Genomic DNA, 25,004 nt, shown 5'->3' on the forward strand with positions numbered 1-25,004 from the left:
ATTAGTTCCGTCTCACTTCTTCAAAGCAACCACTTCAAAGCCCTCATCTCTCCTCTTGTTCCCTCCATCCTCCTCCTCCGCTCCTCTCATCCTGCTCTTTCCATAGGAGCAGTGGGGGACATGGGGCTATAGTCAGTGTTTCATATGCACAGCGTAATGGTATATTCTGTCAGCATGCTTCAGGCTAATGTCATTATAAGTCCAGCATCCTACTGTTAGCCCACGTCTTTGTTGAAAATGCAGTGCATTATATCAAAGGATTGGAATGAAACGGTTCACAGTGGAGCAATAAAAAGAAACGAAAAGGACCGAAAACATTGTTAGTCGCAGAGTTGATTTTCACAGTCATTTGATCAGCTCTGTCTGGGTTTGAATGCTAGTGGACAAAATGGCATGGCATGCACGCACACAAGGGCACATTCACTGAAAGTGCATTTTTTTTGCCTCACTAGTGTCAGGGTTCTTAGGGTCCATTTTTAGCCGTAAGGGTCCGTTTGGGTCCATTCATTTTCCGTCCTTTCTCCTTTTCCGTTAAATAAATACTGAAGATTTTACTGTGTACCTTTTTTAACCACAAAACAGGAGAGGATTATTGATGTTTCCATTGATCAGGCGTGATTGACTTCCATCGTTGTTTTAACTTTGACCTCTGTGCGTGTGTGTGCGCTCTCTCTTTCCATATCACGTTTTGATGGTGATGTAGTTTTGATGTCAGAGCAGTTAAAAACATGGGTGGAGAGCATGACATTTTCCCCGACAGCCATTAACTGTGGCTCAGCTCAGACACAGACAGCTGTATAGACATTGAGGAGAGGAGAAGATGGAAAAAAGGGCAGGCATGGAAATTAGGGTAGGGTAGGTGGGGTGGGGGGGGGTGGGGGTGTGACACCTCCCTTGTTTTGGGCAGGTTCTTACAGGGTGTTGGTATTCAGTAATGTTCGGACAGATGAGGGAATGTATGAAGAGAGAAACAGAGACAAAGATGCAGGAAACAGCTGGGAGTTTGACCGTCAGGTTCTGTCCAAGAATAACACCAAAAAAAAAAGAACACCATCAGCATGCCTCATGCAGGACACACACATCAGGCATAATGACACCAGTAAAGTGTGGTCGCTGTCGGGCAGAAACCTTGTATCTCCATAGATTATCTTTTTATGTTTTTTTTTATAAATGAATACCCTATTGTTTAGGTCATCATATGACAGTGTCACACAAAAGTAGCTAAAATAGACAATCTACAATCCCAAAATAGGGACGCCCGGTTGAAAGTGGTTAAGTCTGTCTGTGGGTTTTATAACTATTTAACCAATGAAAATAATTTCCTGAAAAGTAACGGTTTTGGACATTGCTTTTGATTGATTGATTGATTGAATACTTTATTAGACAGAAATGTAAACAGCACGTGGTACAGTCAGACATTTATGCTAAAAGGATAGCACAAAACACCTCCAGGGGACCTGTTTCCAGACGTCCATATGCTTTATTGGTGTGTTGTGTGTGTGTGTTTGTATATTAACTCATTGACTGTCATTGACGAGTATACTCGTCATTCCACCCAAGGCTCACATCGCCAATCACAAGCTCACTCGTCATTTGGTGTTTTCAGTGGTTTGCGCTAGAGGGCGCTGTTCCGCAGCCTTTGAATCATTATGCTGATGATGATGAAGAGCACAGCCAAAGATAACGTGATCACAACAAAATGAAGCTGGTTTCGTTTAGTATTATAGGATTTATAATTTATAATTTCCTCTGCCTTCTGTTGCTTTTTGGCGAAAACAAGCCACATTCAACTGCCCATAACTATGGAATTGATTATCCCGGTGACAAAATTTTTTTTCTCCGATTCTACGAGACCCCCATTACGTCTTTTAAAGCGATCGGTGGGTGGATTGTTGTGAAGAAGAATATTCTATGATTTTTCAAAGGTTAGTGAATACGCTCGGAAGCGCTGGCGATGTTTTTACTCTGGCAGTCAATGGGTTAAGGGGAACAGTAGGCCAGATGGAGGATTAGAGACTACAGAGTTTGAGCTTTTGACCCAACATCGTCACATCGCTCTGTGCCAAACAGATATGTGTGTGTGTGTGCCTCCTGTGAGACGTAGGTGAGTGATGCTAACGGGGTGAATAGAGCAGTGGCTCCCAAACGGTGTGCCATGAGACCAGTCCAGGTGTGCCTTGGGATTTTGTGATAACCAAACATTATTATTGCAATGCAGTGTTATTTTTTTACAGCAAATTCTGATTTTGTCTTTCGAATAACACACCATTTAGTTTTAGTCCTATTTTAGTCTTCTGAAATTGTTTAGTCTTAGTCGACTAAATATCAAAATACTTTTAGTCTTGGTCAACACAATTAACAATGCTGCAATATATACAACTATACAAAAAGTTATGAATATTTGTTTGTTTACTATATCAGTACTTTGTCTGCTCTCGTAACCCAATACAGAGGAACATTCTGTACCCTAAGGAAATATATATTTATTACACTTTCATCCTGGTGTCCCTATTTTGGACTTTTTAAGTCATACTGTGTAGCGTTTTCAATTAAACAAAGGTTATTTTTGATATAATCTTTCACTGGTATATTTTTCACAATAACCATTCCACATAATTGTGTTATTCAATATTTTTTTGCTTTTCTAAACAGTTTTTATTTGCGAGTGTCTGCCACAACACATCATTGTAAAGAATGTAACATAAATGTATTAATTTATGTATTTTAATGTTAATGAATACCGTTTCTGTCAACTTGTTGTTACAGTACGTTTCAAAATATACTCGGTCGCTAGGACCCTGCAGCATTCCTTTTTGAGCATTAATTCCGTATAGACAGATGCTGTAATGACAACAGAGCTATGAGAGGCATCCCCAAATAGACTACTAACATTAATGTTACACAGTTCAAAACGGATCAACAAGTTCACAGTTATTAGATTGTAGCTCAGCTATTTTTGCTATGAATACAGGTGTGCCTTCAGATTTTTACTTGCCCTTTGGTGTGTCTGGGGCACAAACAGCTTGAAAACAACTGATCTAGAAAACTGCATGTGTGTTTGCTAGATGCTGAATGACAAAGCTGTAACCTAGGGACCAGGATAATGAATTACCGGTATGTCGAACGCTGGCGCACGAATGGAACACTTGGAATAATTATTGGATGGTTAATGTTATTACCATGACCCCTCTGGCTCTCACCTGGATGACTGCAGCTTGGAAAGAATTTGTCAACATGTGCTGACAACAATAAGGATGACAGTGTGATGGCTAAATGGATCAGTGATGTTATGGGTTCAAATCTTGGCTTTGTTGTATGTCGCTATGTCCTGTGAGTAATTGACACTGATCTAATAAGGCACGCTTGCTAATGCAACTGAACACGAAGACCATACTAGACTAGGAATCTGAAAGCCCCCCCCCCCCCCCCACACACACACACGCGTAAGCATTCTTCAGCCCATTCCACAACCCCTCAACTATACAGGCATGGTAATCAGAGGAAGCAGCTGGATTCTGTGTATTGGAGCAGGTAGGGTAGCGAGAGAAGGGGGGTTTGGGGTCATGGTAACATTTCCTGAAGGTCTAACCTCCATCTCTGTTTCTGTGGCTAACAATAACACTATCCGCATGCTGGGAGGGGAGGCAAACTAAACTGGGCAGGTTACTGAGTTTGTCTGGGCTTCTCTGTAAACAACGGACACTTTTCCACAGCACAGCCAAGCAGAGACCACCACCGCCAGGCCCATTTCAACACATCTCATAACATGGGGATTCAGTAAGAGCTGCTCCGCCATTTAACCCATTAAGACCTGAGAAGATTCTAGAAATGTCTTCTAAATCCTAAAAAAAAATTGAGAAAAAAAACCCAATTTTATTTTCCTCGATTTTTCAAAAATAGCAGATCTACAAGTTCATAGCGCGGCACTCGGTGCCGCGCTATGAGCTTGTATATCTGCTATTTTTGAATAGCCTAAAGAAATCTAAAGTGACACAGATGCGTTCCAGGTATCAATGGGTTAAGACAATGCACCGTCCAGCTCACTCTGTCTCGGCAAAACAATGTCACAGGAATGACAGCAATTATGTTTTGGGAGGAAATGACGTAAGCCCACTCACCCTGGCCCTGCAGTGATAGCCGATAGCTGTTTGTCAGCTGAACCCTGAGTCAATGTTCTGTGACAAGGCTGCGTGACGTAGTATACGATGGGAAAGGTGTGGTGGGTGTAGGAAAGGAGAAAAAAAACACCCACTCCAGGGACACAGAGAATGCATGGACGCATCAGGCCTTGGCACACATACTTGGAGAGCTGACTATCATGGGAATGTGTTGTCTCCACATACCCTCAGGCTGTTCACTTCTTGTGTTATCAATAATTCCACACAGGTGTTGTGTCCCCTTATCTGGCTAGACCAGTGGCTCAAGGGGAAGTGGCACAAGCTTACAATGGTGAAATGGAAGAGGGCTTGACATGTTAGAGTTGATAGTTAATGCAAAATTAACAACAATTCTGACTTCTCTGCCTATGCCAAAATCAAAGTGCTGGAGATGACGCCCCAATTTTTTTACACTACGAGTTAAACTAACATTGTGTATTTTACTGTGTAATTTACACATTTTCTAATAACAATTACCTATTCTTTGTGCAGCACAAACTTACCTTGTCCCTCTCCTAAGAAAAAGAAGCGTCAAGCAAACAGATACCAGGATGGATGAGAATGACTGAATGATTCGGGTGGCACATGACGGGAGATAATGGATAGAAAGGCAGACAACAGAGGGGCATAAGACAAATATGCAATACCCAAATACATTTTCAATACTTGAGAAATTGATAATGACCTCAATTTTTTGGGGGGTTCAGGAATGTAAACGGAGACACTGAATTGTGAGAAAAATACAGGAGAACATGAATGTATTGGAAACAAATTGTGTTTTTGGTTGTTTTCATTTTAGTAAATTACATTCGCAAAGGAAATAACCATGCATGCACATTCTTTAAATATTTCTAATATTATACCAAACTGAAACATGGTTTATTTTACTTGGATACAAAAAGTCACGTACACATTACTTCCACAGTGCATGTCAACCTTTAGAGTTGATGATGCATAATGAGAAGGATGTGGTGGTGTTAGATGTGGTCAGCTGCAGCAATCATTAACATAGCTTAATACTAATGATAATGAGCTTTTTAAATTCTAACTCTCGACAATTACTGTATCATCATCATCTTTAATCTACTGACACGTATAGGCTGCACCTAAACACACACACACACACACACACACACACACACACACACACACACACACACACACACACACACACACACACACACACACACACACACACACACACACACACACACACACACACGCTCATGAACACAGCACAAGCACACAAGCACATTTTTTAAACACTGCCTCTCGTAATTGTGCTGATCTTTAATCTCATCTCGCTGAATGACCACAAGCGTCTGTTGGTCTGTCTGTGCAGAGCTAATGATAATGATCACTGTGTTTATGGTCACTTGTGTGTGTGTGTGTCTGTGTGTGTGCGTGTGTGCATCTGTGTGTTGTAGTTGTGTGCTTCTGTGTGTGCATATAGTATGCATGTGTGTCTGTTGCCGTGCACGGGCCTGTGTGCCGCCTTCTTACACTGATTTAATATTAGCTAAAGCAGTCAGTCAACCATTTCTAGTCTCCCAACCGAATGATGGTTAGATCATTAGTCTCTGGGACTGAGCGTGGACTTAATTTAACATCCAGTTGAAGCGTGTGACCTTCAACACTGGAAGTCCCGGGCTTCATCTATACTCCCTCCAACAAAAAAATAGTATTGCTTTATTGCCACGTAATATTCACATTTCTGTGTGGCTGTAGTACTCATACAACAGTTTGAAAAAAGAAAAAGAAAACAATTTGGGCCAATTACACACATGTGCGTACAGTACAGTACAGTACAGTACACACACACGCACGCACGCACACACACACACACACACACACACACACACACACACACACACACACACACACACACACACACACACACACACACACACACACACACACACACACACACACACACACACACACACACACACACACACACACACACACACACACACACACACACAACACCCCCGGGTGCAAGGACCTTTAGTCTGCTGATGTAAGGTTGATAACCTGTAAGGGCAGTTTGCTATACAGTACTGTACTGTTTCATTTATGATTCATGAGGTAAAGAATGACCTCTAGGGTGTTTTATGTTATGGCCTCTATTGTATATGTGCTTCCATATTTCATAAATTATGACCAGCCACACATTAATTATTAGTTGTTCTTGTGTACAGTAAAGGATTTGCAATGTTTGACTTGTTCCTCTGGACTGTACAATCCACGTCTATTCAACTCCCCTATTGAAGTGTACTGTATGCACTGTATTATTTGCTCTATTGAAATAGTAATGCCATTAATCATGCTTTCGGTCCTTTTCCCCCAAAACACCAGCCACACATGCTGACAACAGCAAATCTCACACACAACAGATTTTCAAATGGTTAGACTTCTAACCATGTTTTGTCTTTTGTCCTTTTTTCTTTGCCCCTATTACTTCAAATTTCTCTCTCTCTCTCTCTCTGTCTCTCTCTCTGTCTCTGTCTCCGTCTCTCCCTCTCTCCCTCTCTCCCTCTCTCCCTCTCCATACAGAGGGAGTGTGTGAGATCTGGTTAACCAGTGAAGACACAGGGGCGTATGGTAGAGACATAGGGACAGACCTGCCCACCCTGCTGTGGAAACTGGTGGAAGTGATCCCTGAAGGAGCGATGCTGCGCCTGGGCATGACCAACCCTCCATATATACTGGAACACCTCCAGGTAGACACGCTGCATATGTGCACATCCATGCATTTACATTATATTGTTCACACACACACACACACACACACACACACACACACACACACACACACACACACACACACACACACACACACTCACACACAGAATGGCCATTCTCTGGAGACTCCTCCACTTTACGGTTATTTATGCCGTGTACCAATAGAAATGATCCATAACACAATCCAGGAAGGGGCAAGGCCATTTTATTTGTACAGCACTTTCAACAACCAGGCAATTCAATGTGCTTTACACAGAACATCAAGCAAAGGAAACACAATTATACAATGGCATTAGGACGCATACAACAAAAGATGCAAATATATACGTATCAGCGTTCTGAATCAACTGCAGTCGTCTGACCTGTAAATACACCGTTACAGTAGTTAAGTCTACTGAAGATGAATGCATGGACACGTTTTGGACCATAGTCCTCTGGTGGTACGATTATGTAGATTTGTATATCGTCTGCATAACTATGGTAGGTGTGTGGGAAGCAACCTGATTGAAGAGATGTGTTGACAATTTGTATAAGACCTGAGGCCATGCAATTTGAAATATTTTTTTTGAAGGCCTGTTGGAAGAATATCAAAGCAACAGGAGGAGGATTTCAGATGCTGTATGATGTCTTCCAAGTTTTCGTGATTTATCTGATTAAATTGTGTCATGGTATTTGAATTAGTTTGAAGTGGACACACATACTGTAGCCTGTACCCGATATGGAGACTCTAACTGCTTGTCTAATGTTTTTAATTGTGTCAGTGAAGGAGGAGGCAAATTCATTGCAGGCTCTGGTGGATAAATGTTCAGAGTCTACAGACACAGCAGGGTTTGTTAGCCTGTCGACAGTCGCAAACAAAGCGCGTGGATTGTTCCTGTTTTTAGCAATGATGTCAGAGAAGAATGACTGCCTTGCATTTTTCAGTTCCAAATTATAAATGCGGAGTCTCTCTTTATAGATGTCATAATGAATATGGAGATTTGCCTGAATGATTTTGACCACAAGTCTACTCAGTCTAGTGTACAATCATCTCTTTATCCTCTCCATTAGCCCCACCACCCCTCCCCCAACACTACTACTGCTAGTTAGCAGGTAAAATTGCTGCCCCTGCATTTATTGAGACAAAATGAATTGACCAAACGGCCTTTCCAGTTTGCTTACCAAGCAGTTTAGCTGTTATTACCTTACAGGGCTCATAGCCCATTCATTAGCTCGCTTCATTCTCTGTTCTACCTAATGAGTCAATTAAAGACCATTGTGTCCTCTTTAGTAACACCATATTATCAGCTGTTATCTCTCTCCCTAATTGAACAATGGACATTGTTACAGTAGCCTACGCTTTCTCTGTCTGTCTGCCTCTGTCTGTCTGCTTGTGTGTGTGTGTGTGTGTGTGTGTGTGTGTGTGTGTGTGTGTGTGTGTGTGTGTGTGTGTGTGTGTGTGTGTGTGTGTGTGTGTGTGTGTGTGTGTGTGTGTGTGTGTTCGTTTCTCTGTCTAACACACATTCTCAATCATGCCATTGCACTCTCTTTGTCCTCTCTCTCTCTATCTCTCTCTCTCTCTCTCTGTCAATCTGTTTTCCACGGTCTAATCAATACATTTAGTGACAACATTGGAGTGACTCAGGACTCCACCACAGATATATATAGTGGGTGTAGTTAGTAACGGGTGATTTATACTTAGTTGTGTGCCAGTGTCGCGCACCGAAAATAGCTGATGTACAAGTTCACAAGGCGTTGCAGTACGATGGGTTGTGAGCTTGTAGATCGGCTATTTTCGGTGCATGACATGTCACGCAACCAAGTATAACTCGGGCTTAACCACTCACAGAGACAATACATCTGCATGCAGGAGACGAGAGGAAGATGAGGAAAGGGCTGGAACAAAGAAGGAATGATTGAAAAAGAAAGGGGGGGTAAGAGTTTGGTAAAAAATAAATAAATGAAAGAATTAATAGACTGAAATAGGTTGTATGAAGGGAATACAATGTATGAAATGGGTAATTCACTTTCCAACCTATATGATTTGAACCTGAAATAAATCTCATCTATTCACAGACAGTTAAATGTTGAGTTGTGAGGGCTTTCTAATTCAGTGGTACTCAAACCTTTTCATGTCAAGTACCCCTACATTATTTGGCCATATCGCGACATGTTGTGAGCTTGTAGATTGGTTATTTTCAAGTAGCCGATGTAATAAGAATCAAGAAGGTTTTGTTTGTCACTGACTGAAAATAAAAGTACAAGCAGCGAAATGTCAGTAAAAAATAAGACCCACCTAGATTCTTCATTATATAGAGTTGAAGTGGTTAAACTGATCCTGATTCTGTATTAACTAATTTAGCTGGGGACCCCCTGGAAACCCCTCAAGGACCCCTGGGGGTCCCTGGGCCCCACTTTTAGAACCACTGTTCTACTGTAATTTATGCAGTAAGCTATCACACAAGCTGAGGGATTTTGTGATTTGTACTTTGTTTCTCGATCTGTAACGGGGGGCTAGTAGTGAAGGTGTGGAAGAGAATAGATGTGGACAAACTGAAGGAAATGGAGAAAAAGAGAAGATCTTATCATCCTTGAGTGAAAGAAAGGAGAAAACAAGACATAGTATAATAACAGCATGGCCTCCCTGTCCAATCTTTAGCTATCCAAGTTTACGTCACCAATAATTACCATCAAGAGAAGAGGTTGCACGGCTCATAGCCACGGTGCTGTATTATATACATCTATTGTACAGAGCAAACCAACGCTTCGACCGCTGAGGTCTTCTATGGGGTTTCTTCATAATTTGAAACCCAGACCTCAATGTTGGTTTGCTCCGCACAACAGATGTGTTCATGGCGTGCAACCTCTTCTTTTAATATTGTTTTATGCATGTGGTCAGCACCGTCACACACTAGTACTATCGTGTGCCCCTTCCTTTTGTTTACTTTGTTCTTCACACAAACAAGGTTTCACCACAACTTTTTTAAACGGGGTTGGTCTGAATGGTACTGTATGTTTGTGTTCAGTATGTATCAAAAGTAGACCAATCACAGCAAACTAGCTGACGCTGCTACACCAATCACAGGGTAATGTCTGATTTAAGGAGTCACACTTGGCCTGAGACAAACTAATTAGGCTCTGAGCTGCCTGTGATGACACACACCTGTCATGCATCCCGATGCACACAGGTCACAGGATAAAGGTATAGTCACGCATGCGCATCTACGGGAGAGTAGCCAACACATACCGAGGCGTTGAACACATCAATTACGCATGTTGTCTTGCTGATAGTGGGCAGTGTACGGTTTTCTGGTGTGTTGTTCGTTTGACTTACGTTGGAGCGTTTGGAAAGAACTTTGTGGGGTCAATGACACGCTTCGTTCATGAGTTCACCAACTCCAGACGCTTAACGCGATCGACTGGCTGCAACCGAACGCACCACGCCTCCGTTCCCATGCAATAGAAGTGAACGGCGTGTCGACACTGACAATTGTGACACGTATGTGTGACTGTGCCCTAAATCAGCCATTGCCCGGCATTGTGAGCTTGTATATCAGTTATTTTCACAGAATGTCCGCCTATTGTGACATGCCTGGAATAGGGATGCTAGGGCTCAAGCGGTTAAGAGTAGGAAGAGCGTAGGAAGAAGAGGGGAGAAACAAAAAAATAGATCAAATATATATACACAATCCTGAGTGTTTATTTAACTCTCATACTGTACAAATGGACCCTTTTGCGTTCATTTGTAAATGTTTTTTTCTGGTTTCAGGGTTTTTGTGCCTCCTTCCTCCCACTTATCTCTAATGGGAGTTGACTGTCTTAATTGTTTTCTCATCTTCCTGGTGGCATCTCCCAGGGAAAGACAATGGGGATACAACGGCAGCAAGAAACTCTTGCATGGATAACCTTAGGGATAGAACACTCCACTCAGGAAAGGAGGGCACAGCAGTAAAGTGGGGAGATGGACAAAAAAAAAGCAACAACACATTTAAATGAAGACATGACATGAACTGAACAATAGAGAGAGAGGAATAGATAGATGAAAGGAGGACAGAACTATTAAATGAAATGGGGATAAAGGCCTGGGGAAAGAATAGAGGGGGTAAAAGAGAGTTAAGAAGAAAAAAAAACCTGTGCTATGGGAAGCAGCGATGGAGGTTGTAATTAACCAGGGGTTAATGGAGGTGGCTAATTGTCCCCCCACACGTATAGGTTGGCTTTCTGCTCGGCTACGTTACAATTAAAAACCCACCCTTCCTAATGATAGGGAATAACAATTAACTGATAATTAGAAATATACTAGGACGACACACTGGCTTTTCTATTCCTCTTTCACGTGTGTGTGTGTGTGTGTGTGTGTGTGTGTGTGTGTGTGTGTGTGTGTGTATGTGTATGTATGCATTGAAAGTATTCATCCATATGCCACTGTCCCCTCTTATTGTTCAAACCCATGTGTTTTAACAATTAAATCATATATTCTCCTTTTAATTCTTTAGTCAATTAACCTACATAAGAGTGGAGGTGGGGGGGGGTCTTCCTTAAGTTATCATTGCCTCCTTCTCTTAATCTGTCCTTCTTAACCCCCCACCCCCACCACCACCCCCTCAAAGTGGAAACATCTATTAACTTTGTCCGTATTTGAATGTTCTCTTCATTTTATTTCCCCCACCATCCTTCTATTTTCCTCTTCTCCTTCTCACCCTACCTCTTTCTTCACCTTTTTTCGCTTTTTGCTTCGTTCCATTCTTCTCGAATAACGGTGGTGCTGCTGCAGTTGTTGCAAACAGCAGCCATATTATGATAAGGCTGAAGGCCACGGTGGTAGCGTCATAGTTTCTAAAGGCCAAGTGCCTTCCTGCTCACTTCCCTTCAGAGCATCAACCGTCCTTAAAATGTGAGAGAGTCACAATGAATGGCTGTGATTGGAGCTGAAAAGGACACATATTTTTTTCTCCAGCTTTTGCCTTAAAGATCACACTTGACAGAGATACATGCGCGCGTGCACACACGCGCGCACACACACACACACACACACACACACACACACACACACACACACACACACACACACACACACACACACACAGACACACACACACACACACACACATACACACAGTACGCGCCGCACCCACATACACAAATCTGTCTATACTTTCACACGTGCACATTATTTGTCTGTCTTCACACTTTCTGAAGCTCTTCCTCTTTCTAACTCTCTATGTCTCACACATACAAACCTACACATGCACACACACACACACACACACACACACACACACACACACACACACACACACACACACACACACACACACACACACACACACACACACACACACACACACACACACACTCTTCCTTCCAACATACTGTACACCTGTTTTTTTCCCCTTTCTTTGATGGATCCAGACAGTTTCATAGCTCCATTTGCTGATTGGAGCAGTTATAGGCCCAATCACCTCTCATGGGCCACTTGTCTTTGACATTTTAGTTGATTGCATTGTGCCTTTAATGGTCCCATTTCAAGAGGTTAAGGGAAAAATGTCTTTAACAGTTGCTGCTTACTTTTCTATTCTTCTCTCTTGCTGACCATTTTTCTTCGCTCACTTACGTCACTTTTGTTTTTGAGCTGGCCGCTTTTCCAGAAGAAAATCCACGCTAAAAGAACAATTCAGAGATGTTTAGTCATGATGTCATACAGTTCAGCTTTTTGAGGAGTAGGAATGAGATTCGCCCCAAAAGTTTAAGACAAAACAATCCCAAATGCCAGAGCAGAACACAAGTTGTTAGCACTGTGACTGCAATGCACACAGAACAACACAGTGAATGAAGCTTGTTTGAATGCAACAGCTCAAACATACATTCGTCTTTTTTATTGAAGTTGTATTTAAATCAGTTTGTTCTCTGGCATCTGACATTGACTGGTCTTGCACGTGTTAACTCTTTCACTGCCAGAGTAAATAAATAAATATAGTCCTGACTGCCAGCGATTTTTTTCGATCATCTTAATTTTTCAAGTAGTCACATAATATTTATCTCCAGTATGATCGATCCCCTGATGGTTGCTAATCTCGGAGGGTTTCACTGTGCTTCTGTGAAGAAAAAAACATGTCATTGCGACCTCCCGTTCGCTTGTTATACCAAGTTGAAAATAGCATGTCTCGCCAAAAATACATAGTAAAACACAGGATACAGGATTTTTAACCCATTTTGGGCGGGAACCCCTTTTTGTAACTATACCTTTCTGGACGGGAACCCCTTTTGTGGTTCCTGTTGCTATGTACAGTATATAGCAGCATACATTTGTTGTAATTTTTGAATAAATATTTGAAGTTTTCCAGAAAACTTAGGTCAGGATCAGTTTTATTGTCACATCACAGGTTTACAAGGTAAAAAAGTGGGTGAAATTCGTTTTTGTACATCATTCCCAACGCAACGTTAATTCCATAGAAAGAAGAGGGGGGGGGGAGAAGAAGAGGGGTGGGGGGCAAGTGGGAAGGAGATCAAAACAAGAGAACAACAGAACAACAGAAGGCCAGCCAAGTTATCTACATATTTACAAAGTACCTGAGATAATAACAAAGTACCTGAGATAATAATCAGGATTAATAGTCAGGATTTAGAAGGCGTTTTTAGAATCAGCCTCAGGTCTAAATGGGTTAAGTAATAAGTTAACCAGGAAGTGAATGGATCAGTAAATCTTCGGATCACGTTATCTCCTGGTTCTTAGTGAAAAAACAAAAAAGAAAAGAAAAATAAGACAATACTTAGTTATAAGTTATAACAGTGATTTATATGGGCAAATATGTCCTGTAGAATCAAAGGGGAACTTCTTCACATTCCCATAAATGAGGGAGGGTTGAGCCTCCCAAAAAACCCATATATAATTTAAAACAATTCCAAAAACTACCAAATTATGGAAGCCAATTTTGTAGGGAAATTGTGGGTAAAAATACTTTTCAGAAGCAAAACAGAAACACTAAATGAACTTTTGTTTCGCATTCTTACCAAATTTGTGCCCGTTTCCTTTGTATTCATGTAAGATATTTTTAGGTGGAATTTGAGGTAATTGAGGGGATTAAATGGTGACAAGTAAAATGAGTGGTTGATATAATGAAAGAGAAGAGTGATGAAAAGTATGCAGTTATTCTTAGCTTTTAGCTATGGACTGTAAGTGGATGACTCAGTGTGAGACATTGAAGGACTTGACATGAGAAGCAACTCAGAGTTACCTCTTTCCCACAGTCTCACTTTCTCCCCCTCCCTCTCTCTCTCCCCCTCACCCACCCTTTATCACTCTCCCTCTGCCCCGTTTCATTCACCCATCAAATTGCTAAGCAACTGTCAAGAGCATCAACGTGGGTCTTATGATTATGCGTTTTCCATGTGTGTATTGAATGCACCGGACTCGGACCAGTGGGAATTGGGGTGTGAAAACAGCCCAACGTCCTCCTCCTTCCATCGGTCTCATCCAGATGAACGGAACAGCAGATGTCCATTTAACATCCACCTCACGATGTCTCTGCACATTTATCAACTGCTATTCAGGCTTTCTCCACTGCTACAGTATCTGTTGTCTACTGGTGCGATGTTGTGACAAAGCACATCAGAAGGGTCGGATTCATAATTTGGCGTATTTTGTTTGTTTGTCCCCCCCCCCCCATGGCAAGGGTTTGGTGACCTTGTAGATCAGATTTGTCAAAGTATACATGAAGAAAGTATTAAGTGGTTAAGATTTGAGGGCCTGAATACTGAAATGTTCCCTTAAATAAGTCAAGCTTTCATGCTTGTTAAAACACATTTCCACATTTTATTTGTTGCTCATTCATGTTTTGACTTTCATCTGCCCACTTGTATTCTGTTTTAGTTTTTTACAGTCAAACCTTATTGTTTTTTTAATTTCCATTTCTTCAAGCCCCACATCCCTCCTCTATCCATTCCTTCTGCTCTCTTCTTCCCTTCATATCTGTCCCCCCCTCCTCTTCTGAAGCATTTCCATCCTAGAGACAGTGGGAGACTGTTCACAGTTCACTGGACCTCCAGGGACAGCAGGGAGTCTGACAAACTAACCAGTACCCTTCATCCTCACAACACACGGGCTCATTTTCATACCCAGGACGCACACATGCACACATGCACAAAACACACACTGTCCCTGTGTGTGTGTCTCTCTCTCCCCTGTTCTCTTTCTTTCTCTCTCTCTCTCTCTCTCTCTCTCTCTCTCTCTCTCTCTCTCTCTCTCTCTCTCTCTCTCTCTCTCTCTCTCTCTCTCTCTCTCTCTCTCTCTCTCTCTCATTCTCTTTGTCCCTCTCTCCCTCACTCTACTCATCTTACTCTCTCCCCTTTCCATCTCTCGCTTTTCATCTTTCTCATGCTCTCTCACTCACTTTCTCTGTCTACCCCCTCCCTCCCTCCCCTTCTCTCTCTGTCTCTCACTCGCTCTCAGTCTCTCTCTCTCTCTCTCTCTCTCTCTCTCTCTCTCTCTCTCTCCCTCCCTCTGTCTCTGTCTCTCTCTCTCTCCTTTTTGCGATTTCACATTTAGGCTTGCACACAAGGGCAATTCACCTTGCGCACACACTCACACACTCACACACGCACGCACGCATAGAAATGTACACACACTCTCTCAGACCATTTTCATATAAATGAAGCCTCGGGGAGCCTCTTCCCATTAGAAGCCTAATGTAGCATTGTGTGAGGGGACTCCACATTAAATGAATGCACCCAGCGAAACTATTTTGATGTGCGGCTGAATTATGACTTCTGAATTACTGCAGTGAATAAATGACTTTTAAATTATCACGGTGAATTGTGAGTGAGTTGCCTGCCTGTTTAACCCATTAAGACCTGAGGCCAATTCTACACATGCCTTCTAAACCAGTAGTTCTCACACTTTCAAGATTTTTCAAAAATGTTCAAAAATAGCAGAGGTTTTTTAACAGCCAACGCTAAAATCTAAAATGACACCGATGCTTTCCCGGTTTTAATGGGTTAAGAGGGATATTTTCACAGTCACAATCGTGAGTTGTGTTGGAGCGTTGTTTTTGTTTGTGTCACTACGCTGGGCATGGAAATGGAACGAAAGAAGATGCTTTGAGAGACTTTGATATTAGTGAGTTGAGCACACCTTGTTCATTAGAATGAAACTACACTCAAAAGCAGCCAAAACATAAATAAACTGTGGTGTACTTTTAATGTTTTGTCATTTAATTTGTAAAGAAAAGTTTGGATCATTTGTATAATCTTTAAATTGAGCTCAAATTTCCAAAGAAAAGATCAACTGATTCAAAGGGATATAGAATGTAAATCTATAAAATGTGCAGCTTTGTGTCTTACAGTGTGACTCTCACACTGGGAGCTCATTTAGTAGCTTGCACTACAATTCATTTATATTGATTGATAGATCCTTTCTGGGGCAAGAGATAAACGGATGTCACTCTAATCTCTCTCTCTCTCTCTCTCTCTCTCTCTCTCTCTCTCTCTCTCTCTCTCGGTGCAGTATGATGTTGGCTTGGTGTGTCCACAGGGTAAATCATGCTCACCCTGAAGTGTTTGAAATATATAATACCACTGGGACCTCAGTTTGTGTGTGTGTGTGACACTGGAACCCGTCTCATCACCTTGGGAAAAGGGGTACAGCCACACTGTCTGGGGAAAACATTTCCCCCCGGTGAATCCTATTTATAACACAGTGTAGTGTGTGTGTGTGTACTCCTCCATTCTCTTGAGAACCCTCTCTTTAACCAGACTAGAACCCTCTCTGTGTGTTGGCACTCTGGGGAGTCTGACTGGTGTGTGTGGTGTGTGTGTGTGTGTGTGTGTGTGTGTGTGCGCGCGTGTGCATGTGTACATTCATGTCTATTAACTATTTTGCACCCTGCTTCTCCGTAGCTATGCTGAGAGAATACCATGTGCATTGAGCGCTGTGTATGCAGGTGAAATAACAGCAGGTTTTACATACAGTATGAGCAGTGCTATCAGCTAGTATCTGATGATGGAAATGTCTTAGGACCAGCACTTTTATTTAACACAAGATTTTCATTTTCTTTCTTTTCTCTCTCTCTCTCTCACACACACACACAAGCATGCACTCACACGCACACACAAAACACACAGGTTTATATCATGACGTTCTGTCTTTCTAGTTCAACATGAGCTAATTTCCAAGGGTGAAGTTCTCATGTGTATGTGAGTGTTTGTGTGCTTTAGAAAGAGTGAGGGATATTTTAAAGCTCATGATCTGATTCCACAGGCAACAAACTCAATTAACTTGTAATTAACTCAGCTTTGACAGCTCTGACGTCCTGACATTTGTATAACCTGCAATTGTTTGTTCAAACATCTTGTGGTGAAAAGAGTTTGTGAGTCACTTAAAAATAGAGTAATAATTAAAAACATAATGCACAAATGCTTGTATTCCTCATAACCAATTAGAGTAAATGTTTTAGAAGACAATAGTAGAAGTCGGCTCATCCTCCACAAAGAAATAATAATTAGGATGTCATTGAGGCAATTACTGTAAGCTAAAGGATACGTCTACCAGCCATGCACCTAAAGTATATATAATTTCTCTTAAACAACAAGATTGTTCTTTGTTTGTTTTCTCAGCTTCCCCCTGAATACACTTACTTACTTACTACGATTCACAAGTGAGGTTCAAAATGCACCACATGCCAGGTTAACACATCCCATGTTGTCATTGTTTTCCTAATGTTGTTCGTAACAGTTACTGACGCTTGAACTGTCACAAGGGTGCTGTTTACCAGGTCATGTCAGGACGGCAATCTGGCACAGAGGCATTTCAATCTGTCTCCCTGCATTGCATCATCTGTTATCAGCAGAGCTTCAGTGGAATAGTGTTTAACTGGCGCAGACAGACAGACACAGATTGGGATGATATCTCTTTGGTCCATAACCCAGATTCATATCCTGAACAGTTAATAGTAGCATTCAACTTAAATGGAACTTTTAACTGTCCTTCACGCGCGTGCGGGCGTGCACACACAACTCAAAATGTATTTTCTTCTCCGCTAACCCATCTATTTAGTCTATTTAGGAATTAATTTAGTGATCATTGAAAATGGTCACCTGTTGATTCATACTGTAACAATTCCTGTTCATTTCAGATCCAGAAATCCCCTAATTACAAATCGAGGTTCCTGTGTCTGTAGCACTGAAACCAACACCGTGAACGCGAGCGCACGCGCGTATACTCACACACACATCCTACACAACACGCACCCACATACACACACACACAGGGAGAGGTGAGCCAAAGAAAACAGCAGTCATCCCTGAAACAAATTCCATAGACTCCACTGGGAGACTCAGGCAGATAGAAATTCATCCCATAATGTTCCACCTGCAACGCAACCACACAGCGAACATGTGGTTTTATTCATTTTTGGAAATAACAGAAAGAGAGAGAGAGAGAGAGGGAGGCAGACAGACTCATCAGATCACGATGTTTTCACCTGCATTTGAAATGCGACTAAACCCACACGGTGAACATATGTTTCCTCTTTTGGAAACACAAAGCTGGGGGAAGGAGGGATGGAGGGAGGGGGGAACGAAGGGTGGAACATGCACAACGGCAGATAATTCAGTTGACAGGGCTTATGTGACTTTTGAATGTATTTCTCTCTCACACTTTTTTGCTCTCCCTTGTCCTTTTTTGTGTCATAATCTCTCTCTCTCTCTCTCTCTCTCTCTCTCTCTCTCTCTCTCTCTCTCTCTCTCTCTCTCTCTCTCTCTCTGTCTCTCTCTCTCTCCCTCCTATATCTGCACTTTTTAGCCCTATCTGATTAATGTGGCCTGATATCAGATGTATGGCGCTAAGCCAGCTGGGATAGATCTCTCCTGGTGTGTATCGGGGCTGATGATCACCAGATGAAAGGTTTATGCGCCTACACACAAGTGTTCACGAGGAGGGAAAAGAGAGTGGGGGAAAGAGGAATGAAGACAAGAGGCAGTGTTATAACATCAAAACAAACATCATGACTAATTTGTGTAAGAAAATTTGTAATTTTTAATTTAAAACAATTGGCCGTCACTTTAGTGTGCACGGTGTCGCTTACTGAAAATAGCTGATGCCACATATTGTGAGCTTATAGATCTTCTATCTTGTATTTATTTAAATTGTATTTATGAATGGGCATGTGTTCTTACAGTACATATATTTTAATGTATTTTCTGCCTTTATTGGATAGTACAGTGGAAGAGTGACGGGAAATGGGGTGAAAGATACGGGGAGTGACACACAGCAAAGGTGGTCGGGCTTGGAGCCTATATGTGGTACGCGCCATAACCACATCCTTCTCCGACTTTGACTCTAGTATTTCTATTAGCGAGGACTTTCAGTATGAATGGACGTGTGTGTTCGCTCTCCATTGCTCTACATCAGTGATTCTCAAAGTGCGGTCCGGGGAACCTCAGGGGTCCTTTAGGCCTGTAACTCCGAGGATCCATTTGGTTCCATTTGTATACTCTCAGAGTTATGAGGGTCCATGAAATTAAAAGACTTGAGAACCACTGCTCTACATCCTTCATGGAGTTTGACCGTGGTATTTCTATTAGCGTGGCCTTTCAACAGGAATGTGATGTGATGGCCTGGTTCAGACCTCAGAGCATCACTGAACACCCAGTGACTGCAGATGACAGCAGTCAAATGTTTGAAAAAGCCCTTTATTCCCCTGGGATTGTTAATGGGAGACTCCTAATGGTGTAAAGTCATTAGAGGTTGGGATACACTCTGTCACACACACATGATAAATGACTTGAGTGTGTGTACGTACGTGTGTGTGTGTGTGTGTGTGTGTGTGTGTGTGTGGGCATGAAAGGGTGTCCTCTCCTATAGATTAATCCCTGGTGCCCATCGCCAGTGCCCTGCCACTCAGTGTAACATGCCATCTGTTAAGACCCCATTCACCCCCCCCCCCCCCCACTCACTCACACACACACACACACACACACACACACACACACACACACACACACACACACACACACACACACTATCTGAGGGCTAGGTGGCGTCCATTGGGGAGTTATCATTGTCAGTGAATATAATGAGATTGGGGCACCATGTTACCACAGCTGTGCTATACACTGTACTTGGTTGCATACTAAAAAGGCTGGTTTGTCTAGAACCTGCATGTTCATTGCTATCAATCAAGCCCTATTGGTAGGTAAAATGCATAATGAGAATAGGGCATGGCATTTCCATAGCTGACTGTGGCACTGTAGGAAGATGCCATATAAATACAGTATTGCTGTTATGTGATCACTGCATGTAATTATTACCAGCACTTATAGATGCACAAGTTGTATTATATCATGGCTCCTGTGTCACCTGGAAATTATTTAGCTGTTAATAATGATCAGTTAACAAATTAACTAGCTAATGTGACTGTTGTTATTATTTAAATTGATATTATGTTAATGTATTTCATTTTAGTTTCCTTATTTCATTTTCACTCCTCTTTCATAATGCTATAGTGATGCTGTTGCATCCGAAACGGAAATTGTTTCTTTTATACTGTAGAAATCTGAAACCACAAAACCACAATAATTCTCAATTTACTTGCAGACTGTCGCCTACCTCATCTAATTGAACTCTTTTACCACAACCCCCTTTTTCATATAGGCGCGAGCATGCTCTCTCTCTTTCTCACAGCAGGCTGATTTCTATCCGTTACCAATCAGGCTCCATTCTCCAACCAAATTAATTCTTTCTAATTTGGAGCTTCCACTGGTCAACCCCCTGTGGTGTGCTGCAACTGAGACTAGTGTGTGTGTGTGTGTTTGTGTGTGTCTGTGTGTGTCTGTGCGTGTCTGTCTATGCGCGCACAGCGCGCGCGCAAATGTGAATGAAATAGGGAGGACTCTACAATGGATTTTAATTGAGAAGACGGACTGCAATCAGCATATTCTTGTAGGAAATCATTAAATCATTACTTCTTTCACTCTCTCTCTCTCTCTCTCCCTCTCTCTCTCTCTCTTCTCTCTCTCTCTCTCCTCTTTAGTGGTGATTAGTATGTTAATGATAGGACGCTGATTATTGCCATCAGAAAGACATGACATCTGTGGTCTACCCATTTCTGCTCCATAAGAATAAAAACAAACCTTGCCTGTCTTCTTACTTAGTCTTCCATTTATACAGTGTATTTAGAAACACACACACACACACACACACACACACACACACACACACACACACACACACACACACACACTGTCATGCTCATGTACACATGTCATGCCTACAAATGAGGTAGTTCAGTGTATTTGCGGAGTTAAACACCAATAATCCTGATGTGTGAAGTTGATCAGAGTATATATATCATCAGGTGAGGTAGAGTTGGTAAAAGTAATCCATTCGCTGAATATGGGACCCCCCCCCTGCCTCCTTACAGTGTATTTAGTAAACAAAACAAAAGAAAAACATATTGACTACTGTCTCTGTATTTCTGCTGGAAATAATAATGTTGGATGTCAGTCTAGATTTTGTTCAGTGTAAACTGATCTCAGGTGCGGCTCTGCCTGCTCTGAACATATGCTCTGCAGGTTCAACATTCATGTTCCTTCATGAATGCTTTCATTATTATAGTTCACTCATAAATGTTACATACGCTGCACAGTACAGTACATCACAAAGCATAAGCCACATTTACTTTTTTTCTGTTGGCCCTGCAAATGGAATTTTCATCAACATACAATGCTGCAGAGTGTAGAAATACAAGCCTCACCATATTGTAAAATACTTTTTGACCCAATGTTTTATAGTGAATGTGGTCAGAGACTCTTAGTATTAGGTGTAGTGGAAGGTACTGAAATACATCATGAGCATCTGCTCTGGTTTTCCAGTGGTCCTTAACCCCGCTTAGAGCAGAGTTTCACATCATGGTTATGAAGTGTGCTTAAGCATCTGCTGTACATGTGAAACTAACGTGGCCACCGATTATGCAGCTTTTGAATCACCCACACTGATAAATGCCCTCCATGTTGCACAAAGAAAAGTGTAGTTTCCAGTGAATAGAAATGAGAAGGCATTCATTTCTGACAAATAATTTGAATTTTACTCCAGAGCGTGTGCTTGGTTTTATGTTTTATGCGCAGCCCTTGTTGGATTAGTTTAAGGGGTAATTGTTCACAGAGCATTAAGTGCTTCTCTGTAGCCTTTTGGGCAAAAGGTTGAAAATCGATGGGACAAAACGTTCTGCCCATGTTTTTTATCTTTCTCTCGCTCTCTCTCTCCCTCCGCCCTCTTCCCCTTTCTTCACTCCCTCTTTCTGAGGGAGATAGATTTCATTTCCAGATGGAGATGAAATTAAATCTTACATCTTTTTCACCTCTCCTGTGCCAACTCTATCATGTGGCTATTCTGGGAATATATAGAGAGAATGGAATGAAGTGAGATGGAGGATGGAGGGAGTGGGCTGGGAGGGGGAAGGAAAAGAAAGAGAGAGGGGAAATAAAATGGGAGATGGAGAACTGGGAAGATCAAGGGATGCACATCAACAACGGGAGAGAGAGAGAGAAACGAGAGTGTTCCAGCCATCCAGATGTGTCCATCCCTCCAACAGCTGTCTTTTTGGTCCCCAGCTGTCATATGGACTCGGTGGGAAACCGGAATGTTACTGTCAATGAATGTGAAACGTGACCAACATTAATATTATCATTACACCACTGTTGTTTTGGTCGGACCCCATCCGCCGGCTGCATTCCCCCACAGGCCTCTGTCCATGAATTGCAAATTCCATCAGCCAGTACCTGAATGCTGGGCAGTGGGAAGATTAAACATTGTCCCCAGAAATATTTGGTGGTGTTGAGAGGAGTCAGTCAGGAAGTTGCAGCCTGAAATAACTCCATGTCAAACTGAAACATAACTTGGTGCAGTGGTGGAAAGTAACTAAGTACATTTACTCAAGCACTGTACTTAAGTACAACTCTGAGGTACTTTTACTTTACTGGAGTATTTCCAATTTTCAATACTTTAACTTCTACTCCACTACATGTCAGAGGCAAATATTGTACTTGTACTCCACTACAATTATTTGGAAACTTAAGTTACTACCGGTAGTTACTTTGCAGATATACATTATATTATAATACGATTTGAAAATAGACGATCTACAAGCTCACAACGCGTTGCGGTGCAACGCGTTTACTTGTAACAGTATTTCTACATTGTGGTATTGCTGCTTTAACTTAAGTAAAATATCTGAGTACTTTTTCCACCACTGACTTGGTGTGGGGAATCGTGCAAACGTGTGCAATTGGAATTGCACTAATGCTCATAATTATGTGCTGGTCATGAAGTTACATTTTTCATGCAAGTACATTTACCATCTTCAACATGTTTGTCCTGTCTCTTTTAGGAGATGGCCAAGATCTTGAACCATCCCCGTGTGTATGGCTTCCTCCATGTTCCGGTGCAGTCGGCCTCAGACAGCGTTCTCATGGACATGAAGAGAGAGTATTGCGTGGATGACTTCAGGAGAGTGGTGGACTTCCTCAAGCAGAGGTATGACATGGAAGGTTGATACATATTACATACAATCCATCCCTTCATCCTCCCATGTGTGGTTTGACTCTCTGCTGTACTGTCTAGTGACAATCAAAGATGGGTGTAAGACGAGCCTTCATTTTAAAGTTGTGTTACGTACTGTACTCTATGGCCTCATAATATCCCGACATGATTTATTTCGTTTTTGTGTGTTTGTGTGTGCATGCGCACATGTTACATAACCCTATAAAAGTCCTAATGCAGATTCTGTCATGTTTCTCGCTGTCTCTGTTACATCAAGCCTTGACACTGGCTTTGATCTGAGGACTGTGTCTCTGTGTGTGTGTGTGTGTGTGTGTGCACGTGCGCGCATACGTGTGTGTGTGCACGTGCACGCATACGTGTGTGTGTGTGTGTGTGTGTGTGTGTGTGTTTGTGTGTGTGTGTGTGTGTGTGCGCACGTGCGCGCATACGTGTGTGTGTGTGTGTGTGAGTGCCCATGTGATTCTAGAAGGTATATTTGAAGGGTATTATACCATCTTTTCTTGACTCTATCTTTCTGGATGGATGGATGGTTTGATTCGATTCAGGTCAATTCAGAATATGAAGACTAATTAAATTAGACGTCTTGGATTATAACACTGTACTGTATACACGTATACAATATTTAATTATCTTGACCATACAGATCCTTAAAACACTAACAATTAAAGTGGAGACACTGGAGAAAGGCGTCGTCATGGAAACAGTAAACGGCATCTCTGCTCGTCGCTTTGTCCAGTTTTAGATCATGGTTTTGGCATGCTTTTCTTTTAACCCATTAAGACCTGAGGCCCATTCTGCAAATGCTTTCTAAAACAGTAGTTCGCACACTTTCAAGATTTTTCAAAAATGTTAAGAAATAGCAAATGTCCAAGCTCACAGCGTGGCACAAGCTTGTATATCTGCTATTTCTGAATAGCCAACGCTAAGATCTAAAATTCACAGATGCTTTCCCGGTTTTAATGGGTTAACCCATTAATGGACATGAATAATCTGAACTAGGCTTTATGTTGTCTTTAAATGAGACTCTGCAAAGATCTTAGAGTATGATTATGATATTCAGCAAGGATTCTTAACAAATTACTATAAATAATACCTATGAGATATGTACTTGAACACCATTGAACTTTTGGCAGCTGTGAGATTTGGTGTATGATGAGTAAAAGTAAAAGTTTTATATAAATAAATAACCACTACTACTGCTGCTATTATTACTACTACTACTAATAATAATGATAATAATTAAGAAATACATTAGTGGCAGATGCATAACATTTTTTCCTACAAGTACCACCAATCTTTTATGTAGTAATAACTTAATTTATAACAGCATATTTCTCATAGCGCAGCAAAGTGACGTATCAATTTAGAAGATCATAGAGAACAGCGTAAGTAAAGAGACAGCTAGGCGAGGCTGAACCAATAGAAAATAATAAAAATGGCAGCAAACAACGTTTTAAATGAAAACCGAGACACTTTACTAATTGATTAAAACGAGAACACCTATTTATTTCTCATTTCTACATAATATTCCAGAGGCTTCATTCATCTCCCTGTCAGGCCTATTCCAG

The 25,004-nt window shown here is 41.6% G+C and overlaps 1 protein-coding gene across 2 annotated transcripts in view; it reads left to right on the forward strand.

Moving 5' to 3' along the window:
- Positions 1–25,004, forward strand: part of cdkal1 (CDK5 regulatory subunit associated protein 1-like 1) — a 326,254-nt gene that overhangs the window by 165,016 nt on the left and 136,234 nt on the right. For both annotated transcript variants that reach the window (XR_013933115.1, XM_080427624.1), the window contains exons 9-10: positions 6,714–6,880; positions 23,264–23,409. Coding sequence is in view for 1 of the 2 variants with exons in the window: in XM_080427624.1 (XP_080283750.1) it covers positions 6,714–6,880; positions 23,264–23,409 (313 nt within the window). In the remaining variant the exon portion in view is untranslated. The remainder of the gene's footprint in view (positions 1–6,713; positions 6,881–23,263; positions 23,410–25,004) is intronic.

Source organism: Gymnoscopelus braueri (assembly GCF_963280865.1).
Source record: "Gymnoscopelus braueri genome assembly, chromosome: 4".
NCBI lineage: Eukaryota > Metazoa > Chordata > Actinopteri > Myctophiformes > Myctophidae > Gymnoscopelus > Gymnoscopelus braueri.